General features: G+C 39.5%; 1 protein-coding gene across 2 annotated transcripts in view; it reads left to right on the forward strand.

Annotated features, from left to right (window-relative positions):
• Positions 1 to 17,778, forward strand: part of UBE2H (ubiquitin conjugating enzyme E2 H) — a 98,878-nt gene that overhangs the window by 72,025 nt on the left and 9,075 nt on the right. Inside the window, exons 4-5 of one of the 2 annotated variants that reach the window (XM_019646116.1) lie at positions 5,235 to 5,274; positions 6,614 to 6,666. The exons of the other annotated variant lie outside the window; for it this stretch is intronic. Coding sequence (XP_019501661.1) covers positions 5,235 to 5,274; positions 6,614 to 6,666 — 93 coding nt within the window. The remainder of the gene's footprint in view (positions 1 to 5,234; positions 5,275 to 6,613; positions 6,667 to 17,778) is intronic. 2 annotated transcript variants of the gene reach the window in all.

The following is a 17,778-nucleotide window of genomic DNA, read 5'->3' on the forward strand; positions in this document are numbered from 1 at the left end:
TATGCCTGTGGCGCTTTCTCACCTGTTTACCGTAGGGTGGGTTTGCCTTGTTTCATGAGCCACTTGTTTCACCTCATTTTTTGAAGATTATTCTAAATGAAATTTCTGGATAGGTGACTGGCCCTAGGTATTTCATCCTACACACAAATTTGATTTTAAAAAATATCCTCACAAATAAAGGGAGCAAAGGTGGAAAACAGTGAATGTTTGCCTCTTAATTACTTATTGACCCCAATATCAGAAATTACTCAAAAGTGTGTACAACTTTGTATGGATCCCCTCCTGGGATTGGACACATAAATGGGCCGAAATAAAAACCAGTTTTCAGCTTGACTCGGCACGATGTTATTTACTTTCTCTGCCTATTAGCCTATCGGTCAAGATTTGTTATTCTAGACAGTTGAGTATTAGAGTGGAACAAGCCAAAAGCGTGGTGTATTTTTCTTCTTTAATAATCTGTGCTTTTATTTTTGAAGATACGTAGTTTTGCATCAACCAAGCATGATGTGGGTTCTTCCTCCAGAATTATAAATCACCTGATTCCCTTTTGCTAAAAGATAAGAGGTCAGAGGTGGTGAGCTAAACATTCATTTTGATTGCCCCCCCCCTTTTTTTTACAAGTGCTTGAGCCATGCCAGAGAATAATTGTCCAAAAGATTTAAACAAAGGAGTTCTGAATTTTATCGGGTCAAAGCAGCAAACTGTATCATTAGAAAATGTCTGGCAGTACATAAAATCTTAAATCACGTAGATTAAAAATGACTTGCTGCTTCCATTTACCATGTCTCCATGAAAGCAGTTTTCAAAATATGTTCTTTTAAAATATCTTCAAAATAGTTCCTGGTTGAATGGAAACAAGCATTGGGAAAGTTCTCTTGTTGCAGACATATTCATTAGTGTGGTGTTAGCATTGCCAAAAGGAAGGAGAACATGCCAGGGCAAACATCCCCGGCCCTGAGAACGTCCCTTCTCTGAATTCCTAGCCTGTTCTTTCTCAGCCTCCTCCCCTCCTCTTCCAGAAGTTCCATTGTTGCCATCGTTATCCAGAATGTAAATGGCTTTGCCAGAAATGCTACGCACAGCTTGTCCAAGAACAAACGTACAGGCCATCTATACGCTCATTTCCATTTATTTGCTTTGGGTATTTTTCTAACAGTTGGAAAAGCCTGGTATAGGAAGAGAGCATTGTAGTCTGGAAATGGATTTTTGTTAGAATTGGCCTAGCTGTGCTTGCTCCTCAGAGGCAAGGTTATAAACCGTTTCTGCCTACTTTGGAATAAATAGCGGATTTTGTGTCTCTCGGTGGTATTTTAGCATGTTGGAAGCTTTGTCTGTTCTCCAGAATATTTCTGTACCTAAAAAACGTGCCTTACAGAATAAATTTCCTTTAAGGACTTAACCTTTGGGCCCTTTCCTTTAAATCTCCTGTTCTCAGAGCATTGGCCATTGTTACTAAATCTGAGATTTTTAGAACTGATAGGCCCTATCCAAACTGAATAAGACTGGAGATTTTGGAGATTATATAGTCCAGCTATTTCTCTTTGCAGGTGGAGAAACAGGCACACAGAGGTGAAGTGACCTGCCCGAGCACACAGTTAACAGCAGAGCTGAGACCAGCCCTAAGTCCCCTGTTAGGACTTTTCTCTTCCAGTCTGATTCTGCCCTCTGTCTCAGAGCTCAGATATTGTTTTAACTTAGCACGGGCACTGGGGACTGGGCTCCAACCCATTTATTACTAAAGAACATGTTTCCTAAGTCCTCTTTGGCCCTCTCTGTTATGTACTCTGAACTCAACCAAGCCCAAATCTAGATTTAATTGAAAACTGTGGAAACTGCATTGCTTCCAAATGTGATCCCCAGGAGGGAGGCACCATAACCTTTCAGAGACAGTTTTGATAAACATGTAAATCTCTCATCGTAGCTATTTTCCTGACTCATACCTTTGAGGTTCCCCATGACATAAGTTGTTGAAGCCTCATTCTTACTGTAGGAGAGGCAGCTTATTCCATTTTGCTTGAGATTTGCCATTTCCCATCATTCTTTGCCCAGCAGGTTTCCCGCCTCACTCAGAGTGAAGCCAGCGTCTCTAAAAGGGCCGCAAATGCTCATCGCCTCTCTGACCTCAGTCCGAGTCTTCTGTTCCATATTCTTATTCACTCAGCGTCAGTCCCCTGGTCTCTCTGCTGGTCTTCAGACACATCAAGCAAACTCCAGGCGTGCTCTGCACTTGGCGGTTGGCGTGGTGTCCTCCCTCTCTGCCTTCAGACTAAGTCTCCTGCTCCGTAAGGACCCCGACCATCCTGTTTAAAATTGCTGCCCCCACCCCAGCATTCCTACGCCCAGTCGCCTTCTCTCTGGTGTTTTTCTCCAACACTTGGCTACTTTCTAACAGCACTTCTGTTTTTCAAGACCTCTCCAAATAATGGCTCACCTGCAGCCAGCATTGGGAACCTCTGCCATACATGGCAGTGTTACTTAGCGCTCAGCGTTACTTAAGAGAATTGTAGCAGGATTTTAAAGTATCAAGAACAAATTTTAAGTTCTTAATTGTAGCTTCAAGCAAAATCCTTTACCCACAATAGAACAAGTCTCCCGAATTAAACCATATACAGTGGCATTAACATCTCCCGCTCACCAGAAGGTTTCTTGGCTGTTAGAATCACAGTATATTCCTAAATGCAACTAAACTTGAGGACCAGGTGCTTTATAGCCTGAGGATCTTCTGGCTTTTTTGTAATGAATTTGTATTATTTAAATAAGTGTTTAAGATTTGAGAGCTCAAATAAAATAATTGATTTTAGCTACCCTTTTCCTTACAAGGGTTCAGCACTAGATAACCAATATACAATTAGGTCTACTTTAGAATGTTTGCTGGTTTTAATTTTTTATTTGAAAGTTTTTTTTCAACTATTAAAATTATGCTTTGTAGAAATTTTGGCAAGTCAGAAGAGTAGAAATAGCGGGGAGTTCTCTTCAAGTTGAATACCATTGATACATGTTTGTTTCCTTCTAGCCTTCTTACATTGCTGTGGTCCTGTTAATGGCGCTGGGGGTTATGTGATTTGAAAAGTATAATGGAGGAAATATTTCCACTGTGAAGAATCAAGCACGTTAACAGCTGAACATATTTGCTTCCAGTTTCCTATCTGTACATACTTACTTAAAAAATGGAGCAAATAATATACAAGCACATTGTCTTTTTAAAGGCATATAATGTTATTCATCTTCAATTACCATTCCCCATTCTGTTTCCCGTTCCCACCACTGGCCCTGCATTCTCACTGAAATAATTCCTTTTGTAAGTTTGGTATGTTGGTCCAGTCCAGTTTCCATACTTGTTACAGTAGAGAATGTATAGTGTTGCTTTGCTTTAGTTCCTCTAATGGTATCATGATGCAGCCTTTTTTCCCCCTCAGCTTTGAATCTATCCAAGTTGATACTTAACGGGTCTAGTTCATTACCTTGGCTGTGTAGTACTCCCAGTATGTGGATGCACTACTGTTTCTCCAGTCCTTTTTGATAGGATTGGATTTGGTTATTGGCTTTTATAAATAATGCTTCAGCGAATATCCTCATGGGTCTTCTCGAACATCTGTATTAGTGTTTTTCTAGGGTCATAGAGATTTTTATCCTGCTTTTTCTGTTAACATTAAGACGTGAGCATTTCCATTGGCTTCCATTGGTATAATCTCTTCATAAACACATACATATTAAATCTAGACTTTAAAACACCTTCCATTCCCGTAATGAAAAATTAATATGAAATTGTAATTGGACACAAGCTTTTCTTTTTGCGTCAAAGTAATTTAAACATTGCATGGGCTCTCTTACTAGTAGTAGATAAAACATTAAGCTATTGCAACACAAAGGATCAAAAAATAAAAATTAGACACATATTTAATTACTTGGAGAAGCTAGAGCAGGCGAGGACTGGCATACCTGGGATTTCATATTCTTATTCCCCCTTTTCTAAATCTAGAGAAGTTTGCTAGATTTTTCTGAGATGCCCTCTGTCACAACTCATCCGTGAGGGCCCTCCTCTGATGCCAGTTCTCTGCATCTTTCTGACACCTTCCTCTTCCCTGTACTCTCCCTGACTGTGTCAACTCTTGGAGCACATTGCAGTCACCTCTTCGTGTCTCTTTTCCCACTGATGCAGTGACATCCTCGAGAAGAGTGTGCTGTCTCATTCATTTTGTACCCTAACCAAGCACAATGCCTGACCACGGAGGCATATATTTTGAATGAAGGAAATGTGAAGTCGGGCTTGGAGAGAGGGTGGGGTGGGCTATAGTGATGGTCACTTCAGTAAGGAACTTCAATTTACTGAAAGTATGGGGTGGAATAAGGAAGTCTGAAAAAGAAATGAGGTGATAAGGACAAAATGACAGCTTTGACAGTGGATCTCAGCTTTAGAATATTGTCATTTGCATGCACACAAACTGAATCACCAGTTTTAAGTTAGAAAATAAATTAATTTATCCTTGGAGTTATCAATATATTTGTTAAAGTCTATACTTGTTTTTCTAGGAATAAATCAGAAAACTTGAATCTCTGATAGAGCCATCCTGCAGAGTTTTTGTTTGGTTTTTTTTTTTTTTTTTAACTCCTTGCCTCATTGCTTGATTGCCTCAATTTTAATCAAAACTCCGTTTCCTGGAATGAGTAGACTGAAGTTAAAGGAAACATTTTCATCACCATTCTTATGAAATCCTTCATGGTTTGAAAGCGGTGCTCCCTTAGCGTTTCAACAGCTTCATTCACGTTCCGCACTCAGCGTAGCAGAGTGATACCAGTAACTGAGCTTCAGAAGGAGAAGTTCAAATGCAGAACCTGCAAATTTAGAGATTGAACAAGACAGCTTTTGGGAGGGAAGTCAGAGTAGCTCTCTTAATATTATCATGGCACTAGTCATAAACCATTTATTACTATAAATTTTCATGGCGAGTATCTTCATAGTTCAGAAAATTTCTTTTCATGATTATTTTGTGTAAGAAGTTGCATTGCTCTCAACGTTTGCTCATTTTTTAAAAATAGAACTCTAATATGTATTTTAAGTAATTGACACTGTCAGCATATAGTCTTATCAGTAACCTAAGATCTAAGATTGAAAACAGTGACTTATGGGTATCATCACCTTTTTCCAATACTGAAACTGTTTCTGATACAGAAATACTTTAAAACACATTGTTCTCTGGCTACTTTTTGCTGCTAATTAACATCTCTTTTTACAGGATTCATGAATAAAATTTTCCATCCCAACATTGATGAAGCGTAAGTAACTTTAAAAATGTTTAAATCTTAGCAGCAACTGCTCTTGATTTGAGTTCTTCTCTCTCTTCATTATACAAAAGCCTCAATGATCTTTTTGGATTTGATCAGCAGAGGACTGTATGAATGGTCACTTACACTGTAGAATCCCGGGGACATGATATTCTAAACCATGTAGTTGGAATTCTATATTGGACTGCTTAGATTTTCCTTTGTCATAAATGGGTCCTTCACTTCCCTTGATATCTGGCTAGGATATCCGTTCCCTTTTTATAGACAGAATTCAGAATTCTGTTTTTGGTATGCAGCTTTACTGTTTTCAGCCCGTAAAGTATTTCTCAATTTGTGAGAGTAAAGCAAACATGAATGTCTATAGTCTCATTTTGGTTATTGAATCTTAATTATCCTTTTCTTTCCTTCTAATTTTTTATTTAGCGATATTTTTAAATGTAATACCGGGTGCCTGCTGTTTTGTTTGTTACTTTCGGTGCTGTTTAGAGTACATGATTATTCTCCATTTTTTCCCTTGTCATGCACTGAATTTTGATGTTTCCTGCACATACACACCATGGCCATTTGGGGTGTTCTGAACCCTGTGGAGTAGGTTGTGTACATACATTATGCCCCGTTGTCCTTTGATACATCCACGTATCAGTCATCCTAACAACAGGATGTTCTCTTATGTAACGGCAACTGAGTAGTCAGATTCAGGAATTGAATGCTATTGTGACACAGTACTTTGTAATCTACTGCCATATTCTAGCAATACACCTTTTAACACATTTTTCCATTCAATAAAAGATGCAGTCCAGGCTCGTGTATTATTGCATTTAGTTGTCATGTTTCATTAAACTACTTTAGTCTGGAACAGTTCCTTAGCTTTTTATAAAGTTGACATTATTAAAGAATATAGACCAGTTATTTTATAATAAGACTGCCTCTCAGTTTGGGTTTGTCTGATATTTCCTTACCATTAGATTCAGAGTGTGCACTTAAGGCCAGAAAATCACACAGTGAGATTATGTCTTCAGGGTGTCCTGTCAGAGGCACGCAGGCCTCTCTGCCCCTGGTGACCAGTGTTTAGTCTCATCACCTGGTGAAGGTGTTGTGTTGTCTGCTTTCTCCATTGTATCGTTACTGCTTTTCTCTTTCAGCCTGTAAGGAGACACTTAAGACTTTGTATATATTCTGTTCCTCACCATACTTTCCCCAATTGGAGGAAATCTATTAATACTTTTAAGTCTATTAAAAGTATTTTTCTTGATAAATAAAATTAGTTGCCAGATACATGCAACTAACTTTCTAATTTTTTAAAAATTGCCATTCTTTCCATCTGTTTCAGGTCAGGAACTGTGTGTCTAGATGTAATTAATCAAACTTGGACAGCTCTCTATGGTGAGTTTGGCCATGGAATATTTTTTAGAGATGTTGAGACACTGCCTTAAAAAAATGTCACTTGGCTTTTCTTCTCTGATTTAAGATGTTTTGTTGGGAATGGGAAGGGATTTTGAAGGCCTGGATGGGAAAGTTGGATGAATGAAAAAAAAAATTTCTCCTAAATTCAAACTTTGGTTTAGCAGAAGTTGAGAATAATCTTGTAAGATTCTAAAATGAAGGTATAGTGATATACATATACAGACATACAAATACATATGCAAACATTTGTGTGTGTGTGTGTGTGTGTGTGTGTGTGCGTGCATGTGTTCAGAACTGCATTGTATGCATATTTATCTATAATACCTTCTATTTTGAGGAAAGCTCTTAGGAATGTCCCTAGAAATGACATGCTGTATTAAAAGGTTTGAGGGATCATCTGTTTCAAAGGCCTAAACCTCACTGTGAAGCAAAGAATAACTTAGCTTTACCTTTAGTGCTGAAGTTGACATCTCTTACAGTGAATCAACAATGAATTGCCTAACTCTGCAAAATACTCTGCTAAATATCACTGAGAGATATAAGGAGTATCAGAGCCTCTCTCCCTGAGCTTGTAACTTGGTTGGGGAGCTAAAACTATTTTATAATATATTAAAGGTAATTAGGAATACAACCAGTTAAGCTGCTTATTCCCACACATGTCCACATCCTTACACATCGCAGACTCTCCCTGCTGTCATGCCCCCACCCCACGAAGCTTCCCCTGAGGCCCCAGCTGGAAGTAATCTCTGGCCACTCGTATATTTTATGGCTCTTTTTGTGGCCTGCATTTACTTTCTATCTTGTGTTTGTCATTATGCCTACATTTACTGTGCCTTAAGAGCTGGTGGAGGTGCACGTCTGATTTGTCTTTAAGTCCCGGCATTCCTATAACCCAGTGCCTCACACCAGTGTGTATGAAACAATGAGTGGTGCAGACGGACAGTTGTGGCGAGGTACAAGAAGAGGCGGGGAAAGATCCCCTTAGGTTAGGGTTCACCAGAGATGGCCTCCTGCTGAAGAGTTGTGAGACCTTTTAATGGTTTAAGGTACGTAAGACATCTTATTCCAGCCACAGTCTGCGAGCCACCTTGCCAGACATCCCTGTACTAGGGCGGTGTATGAGAATCACCAAGGAAGGCTGGTCACCAGCAGCACAGTGTCAGTCCTGTTTTTTGTCCTCCTCCTGATTCTGCTATTCAAGAATTATTTCCTCTGCCTGGACTTATCTTCCCTAATCTGTGTGTGGCTGGTACCTTCTTTTCTCACCTCAAACATTACTTCTTAGAGAAGCCTCCTTTCCTAGCCCACTCCATCTAAAACAGGGGTCGGCAAACTGCAGCTTACGAGCCACATGCCGCTCTTTGGGTACGTTCCGTCTCAAAAGTTTGCCGACCCCGATCTAAAATACCGTAATACCCCTCCCATAGCCCAGCACCCTGTTTTAAAAACCTGTTTTTAAAACCAGTATTTGTTTATTGTTTATCTTGCCCTATTAGATTGTAAGCTCCACAAGAGCAGGGATTTTGTCGTGTGTGTGCGTGTACACACAAACACAGTACATGTGCGCATGCACACACACACACACACACATGCACACATGCACACAAGTGTCTAACGCAGTGTCTGGTGTATAAAAAGGGTTCAAATATTTGTTGAAAAAATGAGTGAATTAATCATGCCCAGTACTATTTAGCATGAGAGGCTTAGGGAAATGGCATCTTATAAGGAGATGAGGCAACAAGAAGGAACATATACTCTAAGGTTGGTTAAATGGATCCCTTTTAAGATGGTTTTTTTGTTGTTGTTGTTTTTTTGGGTAAAAATGTCTCATGGCAGGCTGCCTGGAATATCTGATGTAATGATGTCTTTTCTTAAACTGCATTCACATTTTAGAAATGTACATAACAAAATACTACAAGCTGGTTCCAATTACAATAAAGTAAATTGGACATTAGTTTAACTAATTCTTTTACTATTGACCAGAAAAGCTTTGTGGAAGAAGACGTTTGCAGATTCTCAAGTATCTCACATCTCAGAACAGATTGTTTTTAAAACAACAGCTTTACTGAATTATAATTTACATATGTGTAATTTGATAGGTTTTAGTATATGCACAGTTATGTACAACCATTATCACATTTCCATCACCTCAAAAAGAAACCCCATACCCTTTAGCTACCATACCCTTATCCCCCTAACCCTAGGTAACAATTAATCTACTTTTTGTCTCAGATTTGCCTGTTCTGGACATTCTTTATAAATAGAATTATAAAATATGTGGTCTTTTGTCACTGGCTTTTTTCCACTTCATACAATGTTTTCAAGATTCATCCATGTTGTAGCATGTATCAGTACTTCATTCCTTTTTATTGCCAAATAATATTCCATTATACAGATCACACATTTTTATCCATTTGTCAGATGATGGACATTTGGGTTGTTTCCACTTTTGGGCTATTACAAATAATGCCTATAAATATTTGTGCACAAGTTTTTATGTAGACATGTTTTCATTTCTCTTGGGTATTTCCTAGGAGCGGAATTGCTGGGTAGAATTGTGGTAACTGTTTAACCATTTGAGGAACTGACAAACGATTTTCCATCTTGGTTGTACCATTTTACACTCCCACCAGCAGGTTTAAGAGATTCAAAACAGGCTTTACAGCAGAAGGCCAACATGACTAAGGTCTCATCATGTCAGTAAAATGCTAGAATATGTTCTCATATTACCTTGAAAAGCACTTAGTAAGTAACGAATTAAACCTCGCTGGTCAAAGTGAACTTTGATTTCTGTATTACATGTATATGAGTTCTTTTTAAGTGTTTTATGATACAAGAGCATGGACACACTAACATTACAGGTAAGTACAGGAAACCAGAGAAACATTTTTAGAATATAGTCAGAAGTATACTGTGGTTGGGAGAGTTGTTTTGACATTTTGCTCAAACCCAAACTATTCATCAAGAAACTTTTAGAATTTTCTTTAAATTTAAAAATTTCTTTCTTGGAAAGTTCTAGGAGCAGGTAAACAGCAATTTGTATAGAAGTACTGGTAGAAAGGATTGGTTCAAATTAACCTTGTTTCTTTTAGACTTATCTTGAGATCTAAACTGAATTTTTATTACAAACTACTAAAGCCTCTGGCACTGAGGGTTAGTTAGTTTATAACTGGTGAATTCTGAATCACTCAGATTTCTTACTGTGATTCTTGAGAGAATCTTAGTTCAGTGGACCAAAAAAATAATAATTTAATATGAAACAACTAATAGAAGAAAGTTGGCATATTAACATAAATATTCAACTGAAACCCAGAAGGCTTAGCCTGGCAGCCAAAACTTGTTTCAGCACCTCTACTATATAATATGGTAAAGAGCAGGGAATTACTTGTGAAACTTCCTACAATTAACTTTGCCCCAGGGCATGTGCTGTGCAATGGATATATTAATACATATTTATAATGTAACAGCAATTTCAGTTGAAATTTCAGATTTATCCTTATCATAACCTGATAATAAACAATGTTCATGTTTGTAGCAAATTTAGTCCTCTATTCCAGCCCCCCCCACCCAAAAGAAAATTGATTTCTGGTAGCTCATTTGACTCATTGCTTCTGTTCTCATCTTGTTTTTCTTTGCCAGGTATACATGTAGTTTATTCATTCAGAAGCTCAGAATTGGTATAATTGTAGTTTAATCACCCAGTAATTTTTAATTTTATATTATTTAACCTTGAAAGAGAGCTCATTACAGTGGGTAATTTGGCTAATTTTTAAAGATGCTTGTCATCAGTATGAAGTTACCTATTGAGTATGAAATTTCTATTGTTACTCTTACGACATTAAAAGGAAAGTAGCAGATGCCATCACAAATTTGATTCATTTTGGCTTCCTGTATGATAGCATCTTTTTTCACATCCCTTCCTGCTCTTCCAGACAGCAGTGATAAAAGCTCTGGAAAAGTTAAAATGCAGCCAAGAGGATCTGGATCTCACTTTCCAAAAACAACTAATTTTAAAGATTGATGGAAGGAAAGTTCATTAAGTCATAGGTGGCTTTTTAGCTCCCCTTCTGTTTTTCACTTTTCATTTTTATTCCAAGATACATTTTATCCATAGTTGTCTTTTCAGCCCAAACTCCTGGAAGTTTGGGCACCTTCACTGCAATATGGCTTGAATTTCCCTCCCACCCTTTGGGGACACTCATACTCAACCCCTGCAAGTTGTGTTTCTCTCTCCAACTACCATTTTACTCATTTCTTAACTGACTTGGTAAATTACTTACTGTGTGGATTAAATTGTGGATATGTAAGGTGGAAGACAATTTTCTTATAAAATCAGGCGGTTTATAATTTTAGTCTCACTCTTAGGGTTGCTAGTAATGGACTGGACACTCCTTTTATTTTGGTGAGAAAAATCAACATTTGGGAAATGACTTCCCCTAGGTCATCTGGAGAGTCAATAAGAGACAAATGAAGTTGACTACAGCAAAAGGAATGCCTCAGAGACTTTGAGATTAGAATTAAACAAGAGAAACCAAGTTTCTTTTCCTAGGCACTTGGAAAAATTTTAAACCATAAATTTATTTAACAGTACTATGCTGTGGCCTCATGAATTGAATTGCTAAATGCATGTAAGCTTCCCCATGTTGGAAATACTATTCCATCTAGTGAATCTTTTCAAACGATTCAAATTTTGGCTGAAGGTAATTGTATCTTAAAATAATATTTTGTTGAATTAGTGTTTACTGTGTTTCTAGACGTTTTAGTGTAGTTACACAGACAAGCGATGTATCTATCTGTCTGCATGGATGATTGATTGGCCAACAACTACTGTTTGAACAGGCTTGAGAATGCAGCAGTATTGATCCATCTATGCGGGAATCACAAACATGATCCTGCCTTTGGAACAGCTGGATGTTATTATGAGTCTCCTAGAAAGGCCAGGTAGAGCAGTTTCTTTCAAGTAGAAATGTCAACTGTAGTAGATAAAGAAGAAATATGCTGAGCTTTGGATTTGATGGCTTCAACAGGACTTAGCTCCATGAGCCACCCACATTATCTGCTTGGAGATATTCAGCTATGGGGTTGGTACGAGGCCCAAAAGTTTAATTAGCTATACACTGGAAAACGGGGTCTTTTGGGGTTGAACAACTTAGTGGAAATTCCTTAAAAACACCACATTGACACTCACTGGTGGTCAACATTAGAACCATGGAGTGGCCCAGGCTTTGTGGATCATAGGACATGAGCCAGGCTATGAAAGACAGCCACAGCTCTGTTCTACTTCCTTTGGGGCTGTGGTTTTAGGGGTCAGTTGTGATTATATGGATTTGTTTTCTCTTCATTTGTGTGTGTAATCACTTTGTATAGGTAAATTCTTCCCCCATGCACAGCCACTTATCTTGTAATTGCATGAAGTTGTTCTTTTCTGACGCTAAGGACAAACTAAATTATTGTCTAGTAATTAAAAACTTTAATAATGAGTTTTTGTATGACTGTAAGAATAGCCAGCCAGCTAATTATACATTAACTGCCCTCATTTCTGGAAGGTTAATAACAAATCCTATTACCATGTTTTAGCTTGCAGTCTTTTAAGGTAAGCAGGGTTATACCAGGTTTGAACTCGGATGACCTCTAAAGAACACCTAACTAAGGTGGGAAGTGTTCTGAGATTCACATGCCAACATACCAACATTGTTTTTGATGAACAAGAGCCTGTTTTCTTCACTCTGACACAAATATTAGCATTCATTTTCTTCTGGAGATCCCTACAGTTTAAATACATTGGGACGGGGGGAGCTGCAGTTAGACAACGGATGGGAGATGGTTTTCCATGTTGGTGGAATGCTGTACACCGTTCCATGTTCTGTAACTCCACGCCTCTGGTTGTTGGTCGGGCACTTAGCACAATATACCCAGTAGTCCTCCAGGTTTTAATACCTTACATCTCTGACATTGCTGTTTCCCACGTAGAACAGAAATACCTGTTTATAGGTTGGAATTTTTTAAAACTGTAATGCTACTACTAGCAAGATTAAGTATATCAGACATATTGCAAAAACCCCTCAAACGTCTAACTAGTAATTTGTATTAATTCCCACTAATTATCTCTCTTTTTTTTTTTTGAGAGGTGTGAGGAAGAGGGAGGTGCTTTGTGTTTTGCCTGCATGACCCTCTTCATGAGACCTCCTTCTGTCTTTAAAAGATCCCCATGGACTAACATAGGAACATACGTACATCTGATGAGTTCAGACTTCTTGTACATTTTATCCACACTGAAGACCTTCTCAGTTTAGTAACTGGATACATTCATGAATTTATAGTCTGGCAGATTGGTGGCTGGATATATTACTCCATTAGCAGCATGTTAGCATTCAGTAAACCAAATATAGCATGGCACGTGGTGTGGCCAGCTGGTTCTGTGCCCTGGCACCACAGAAAGCCTTAGTGGTGGCCTGCTTCCACCCGCCACACAGAACATGCCCTCAGAACAGCTCGAGAAATGGGCTTTTCCTCACGGGAGCTGGGTTAAATTAGTTATTGTGGAGAATGTTATTTTTAACCCCAAAGCCGTTTCTTCTTCGAAGTCCTCCTGCCTGTCTGAGGGCATTGGCTTATTGAAATTCTCCTCAAGGGGATGTCGTCGTCTTTTAGGGCCCGGGGCTTACCTTGTCTTTTTCATATGTAACTGCTTGGTCAGATGCAGTGCTAACCCTCCATCTGATGAGGCACGTAGGTTTCTGACTCCTCCTTTTGGGGAATAGAGTTTCACTGTTTCTTAGCGTTCACAAGACTGAGCAGGAGAAAGTAAAAACACTCAAATTCGTTAAGATTGCAACTTCTTAGGGGCTGATAAACAAGTAGAAAAGTGAAGATCTATTAGCTAACCTAAAAGTATTAAGTAGCTGAAGGAAATCTGGAAATTGTATTTGCCCTGTTTCAATCTTTTAAAAATTGGCTACGTGTATGTTTGTATATATTTTTTTATACATATAGTAGATACCACACACACACACACACACACACACACACACACACACACTTGTTGAATGAATGAAATGGAATTTTATGGTTGGGTTTTATTTTGAACACGTTATAAATTCATGACTTGCTTAGCAGTTCATGATGAATTAATTACAATTCCCTATAAGATGAGCAGAAGTCAGTCAATGGGATTTTGGAAGGTCAGCTGCTGATTTTCTGTAGTAAATCAAGCATGTAAATAACATGGTTGAAATCCCAGATGATCCCAACGTACTTGGCCATTAGTTTCAACTCTAGGGTCAAAAGCCAGGGCAAGAGATGTGTGTAAGTCACAGAGCGAACCATCAGTTCTGGACTCCTCGTGATGTTGGGCCACCTTTTACCTCTCATTGTGAGCTTTTTCGTCCTCTCCTTTCAGTCCTGCTCTCTATTGAATTACAGAATAGTTAAGTACTTTAGAGAGTTGTGGCTAGCTAGGTGATTCTCAACTTGGGAAGCCAGGGGTCTTCCTCCAGAGGGGAGGGGCCCAGTGAAATAAGTTTGTTTAGATAACATGCGTCTGGAATATGAAGAGTTGGGAAGGCAAACCAGAGGAACTTGCTCTTGATGAGAATGTCCTGATTGTTTTAAGGAAGCTCATTACAAAGGCAAGCGTTTATAGCCTGGAAGGCCCAACAGGAGATGGTTGCCCTGATCCAGGCCCGCAATGGCATGTTAGCCTTGAGGTAGTCACATGCCAGGGGAAAACAGAAGAGGAACTAGATGCATTTCATTAAGACAAGTAACGAGTCTGGGAAACAGCTTGATACATGGGAAAAGCCCTACCATGGACCTTGCAGGGGCTTGGGGCCAAGGAACAGGGTGTTGGAGTCAGCCTAGGAGAAAGGAATAGGTTTTCAGAGAAATAAGTTTAGACATGTCAAGTTTGATAAGACCAGAAATACAAAGGCTCAATCAGAAAGATTGGTAGTTACCAGCATAGACTTATTATAAGATGATGAGCTTCCCAGAGTAAGTGTGTATGAGGCTAATTGTTAAAATACAAATACCACAGAATTCACACTGCTGTGCAAGTGGCTGATGTCTTTCCAAGCAGTTTTTTCTATATGTTATTTGTCTGTTTGGCTTTAAAAAGAAGGAACCCAGGACACTGGACATCTGGGGGACAAGGAGTAGAATTAGAAAAGGGGTAGGATAGGTGGCATTTGAGAAAGGAGGCGTGCCTTTGATGGTTGGAGGCACCTGGCAGGGACTGTACTGTATGGTTGTGCTTTCTGAGTTACAGCACTTTGCGTGTTAAATCTGAAAAACAAATGAAGATTATGCAAGTTAAAGCCTCTGAGATGACTGCCTGCTTGGTAATTGTGGTTCCTGGTGGGGCAGACCACGTGAAGCCTTGGGCGTCCTCGGGGTTTTAACTTGAAGATAGCAGCGTGCTTTACAAAAGTTTCCATTTTGATTTTCAAAGGAAATAGAGAAAGAAGAAATAACTTATGGTCACTGGTTCATAAACAGCCAAGAATAAAACATGAAGTGTGTGACTCATCCCCTCTCATGTAAGCAATACACCATCTTTTTTGTGTCACCTGGAGTAGGGTGGCTTTACTTGAAGAATTGGTGCTTTTTTTTTTTTTTAGTGTGGCTCATTTTAATTGACATGTATTCCTTGATGAAATTCCTACTCTAAGAAGATGGCATATGTGTATTAATATTTTAGTCTAGTCCTTTGATGCAGTTTGAAGTCTATTTCATAGTCATTTTTAGTAATGTGTAATTCTTCCTTGTAAGGAACTGCAGTGGTATACTTCTTTTTGCAGATGAAGAAACTGAGATGCAGAGAGGAAGAGACCTGCCCAAGGTCAAAAAGCAAGTCAGTGGAGGGCCTGAGATTAGACTTGTGGTCTTCCAGGTTTTTCATCTGTTGTTCACCACTAAGGAGCCAGTTTCCCTTTTGCTGGAGACAGTTCAGCCTAATGGCATTTGCTCTGCCTGATGTCCACAGTGTTAGGTGACATCCATCACTACCTACTCTACTCTAAAGCAGCCCTTTAATACCCCTCTAAAATGGATCCTCTTTTTCCTGCCCATGGTTTGGAATACTTCCCCCTGGAGGAAGTGATAGGTACTTAAAGGGTGTGCAGAAAAGAACGATGGAAGGGTCAGGGAAGGCCACTCAACTAGAGCCTCTTCAGCAGCTTGGCTGCCAAGACGTTTTCTTGAGCCAAAGAACCCACAAGCAAAGAGTCCTCTTCCCCTTTGGTCTCTGGGGGATGTGGGTACATAGGGTAGGTAGGGTTTCCTGGCTGTGTGTTTACAGACACACACATACACACCAGCCAATCCTAAATCAGAATCTCTGAGGTGATTATGAGACCTCAGCATGCATATTGTGAAAAAACTACCAGTAATTGTGGTGGACAAAAAGCCAGGACCAAGATTCTCCAAAAAACTGTTGCTCTTAACTTCGATGAGAGATCAGTATGATTTGAATGTTTCTAAAAATTAAATATGAATATAAAGCATTAGACTATGTGCCTAAACGGAGGTATGAGTGTTGTGATATTGTTACCATGATTGCTGTAAGATCAGGCTGAAGAATCAGTCCTAATGGACTGCATTTTGGGAAGTGCTGCTTTAGTCCAAGGCAAAAGTAAGAGCTGTTTGCTCATCATAAACCGTACTCCTCCGGGATCTTGGGACTTCCTTTAAGAATTAAGGCGGCCAGTAATGGAGCCAGCTGATCGCAATCTCTAGATTGGGTGATCCCTGTCTGGCCCTCTCCCTTTCAAAAAGTGGAAGGTTAATGTTTTTTTTAAAAGATTTTTGAACTGATTGATGTTTTTATTATTAACAATTCTAGGGGAAAATGTTCATTAAGATGGATTTTTCCAAAGATGAGTATCTTGATTTTATTTTTGGTTTATAGTTCAGGTCTCTTTTGCCAACAAATCTTCAAAGAAGATTTTGTGTACATCTGCATGTTTGAGGAGGGCCCTCCTGGTGTAGTAACCACTCTATTAGCCACTTTTAGGAGTGTTTTATTGCTTTAACATCCTGGCCTCCAAAAGCTGTCATCTTCATCCGACACTGGGCTACATGCTTTTCTGCTCTTCCATTTTACAGGTGTCATCTGCACGTCTGTCAAATGGATCAAAAGTAGACAGGAAAGAAGAACCAATAGTCAAGGGTTCTCCTATTTGGTTGAAACAAATACCTAGGCAGAGCCACTTATTGGTAGCTTGAAAAACTTACAAGTTGTGAGGAAGGGTATAAGATCTCTCCCTGGAACACACGAAACACCTAGTTATATGAAACGTTGTCTGCAATAGTTCTTGGGCCCTGAAGCTTCCGAACATTATTTAAAGCGCGTAAAACGAACACTGGATGTTTTTAAAGGTTTTCTTGTTGCACGATAGGAACACTCAGCTGCCCATCTCTCTGAGCAGCACCTGAGTGAGGATGTGGCAAGAGAAGCCCCCCGTTCCCTGTGTGCAGATAGCTGAACCACTGGGGGCCGCTTCCTGGGTCGAGCCACTTGAAAACAGGCACACTGGGAAATATCAGACAGTTCAACCTCTTAGAGACCATCCTGCAGGCCTTGAACTCATGCGAAAGGAAAGCTCTGAGGAGGCGGTGGCCATCTCTGAGGGCATTTTGATGCAGAGATGGGGGAGCTTGTGCCGTAATGAAAGTTAAGACAGTGTTCATGTTACCCGTTAACAGGCAGCCTAGTGGGTAGGCCCAGGTTTAAAACGCAGCCCCTTGAGCAAATTTCTTACCCTCTCTGCCTCAGTTTCCCCATGTGCAAAACAGAGATAGTGATGGTACCTGCCTCATTGGCTCTAGTGAAATTAAGTGTGTATGTGAAGTGTCGACGTGCCTGGCTTGTGGCCGGTGCTGTGTAAGCATCAGCTGTTGCTGCTACCGCTTCTGTCACTATTACTAGTGTTACTGTAACTCGTACTAACTCTGGTCTGGGATCATGTTCAGTTTGTAAACTTCCACACCCCTTGTTTTTTCTTCTTAACTTCCTTACCTTTTGGCATTTTCTACCACTGCCTTAATAACCGGCCTCCCCAAGAATAAGAGGAAAAGAAGAAATGGAAAAGA

Source organism: Hipposideros armiger, unplaced genomic scaffold (genome assembly GCF_001890085.2).
Source record: "Hipposideros armiger isolate ML-2016 unplaced genomic scaffold, ASM189008v1 scaffold_97, whole genome shotgun sequence".
Classification (NCBI taxonomy): domain Eukaryota; kingdom Metazoa; phylum Chordata; class Mammalia; order Chiroptera; family Hipposideridae; genus Hipposideros; species Hipposideros armiger.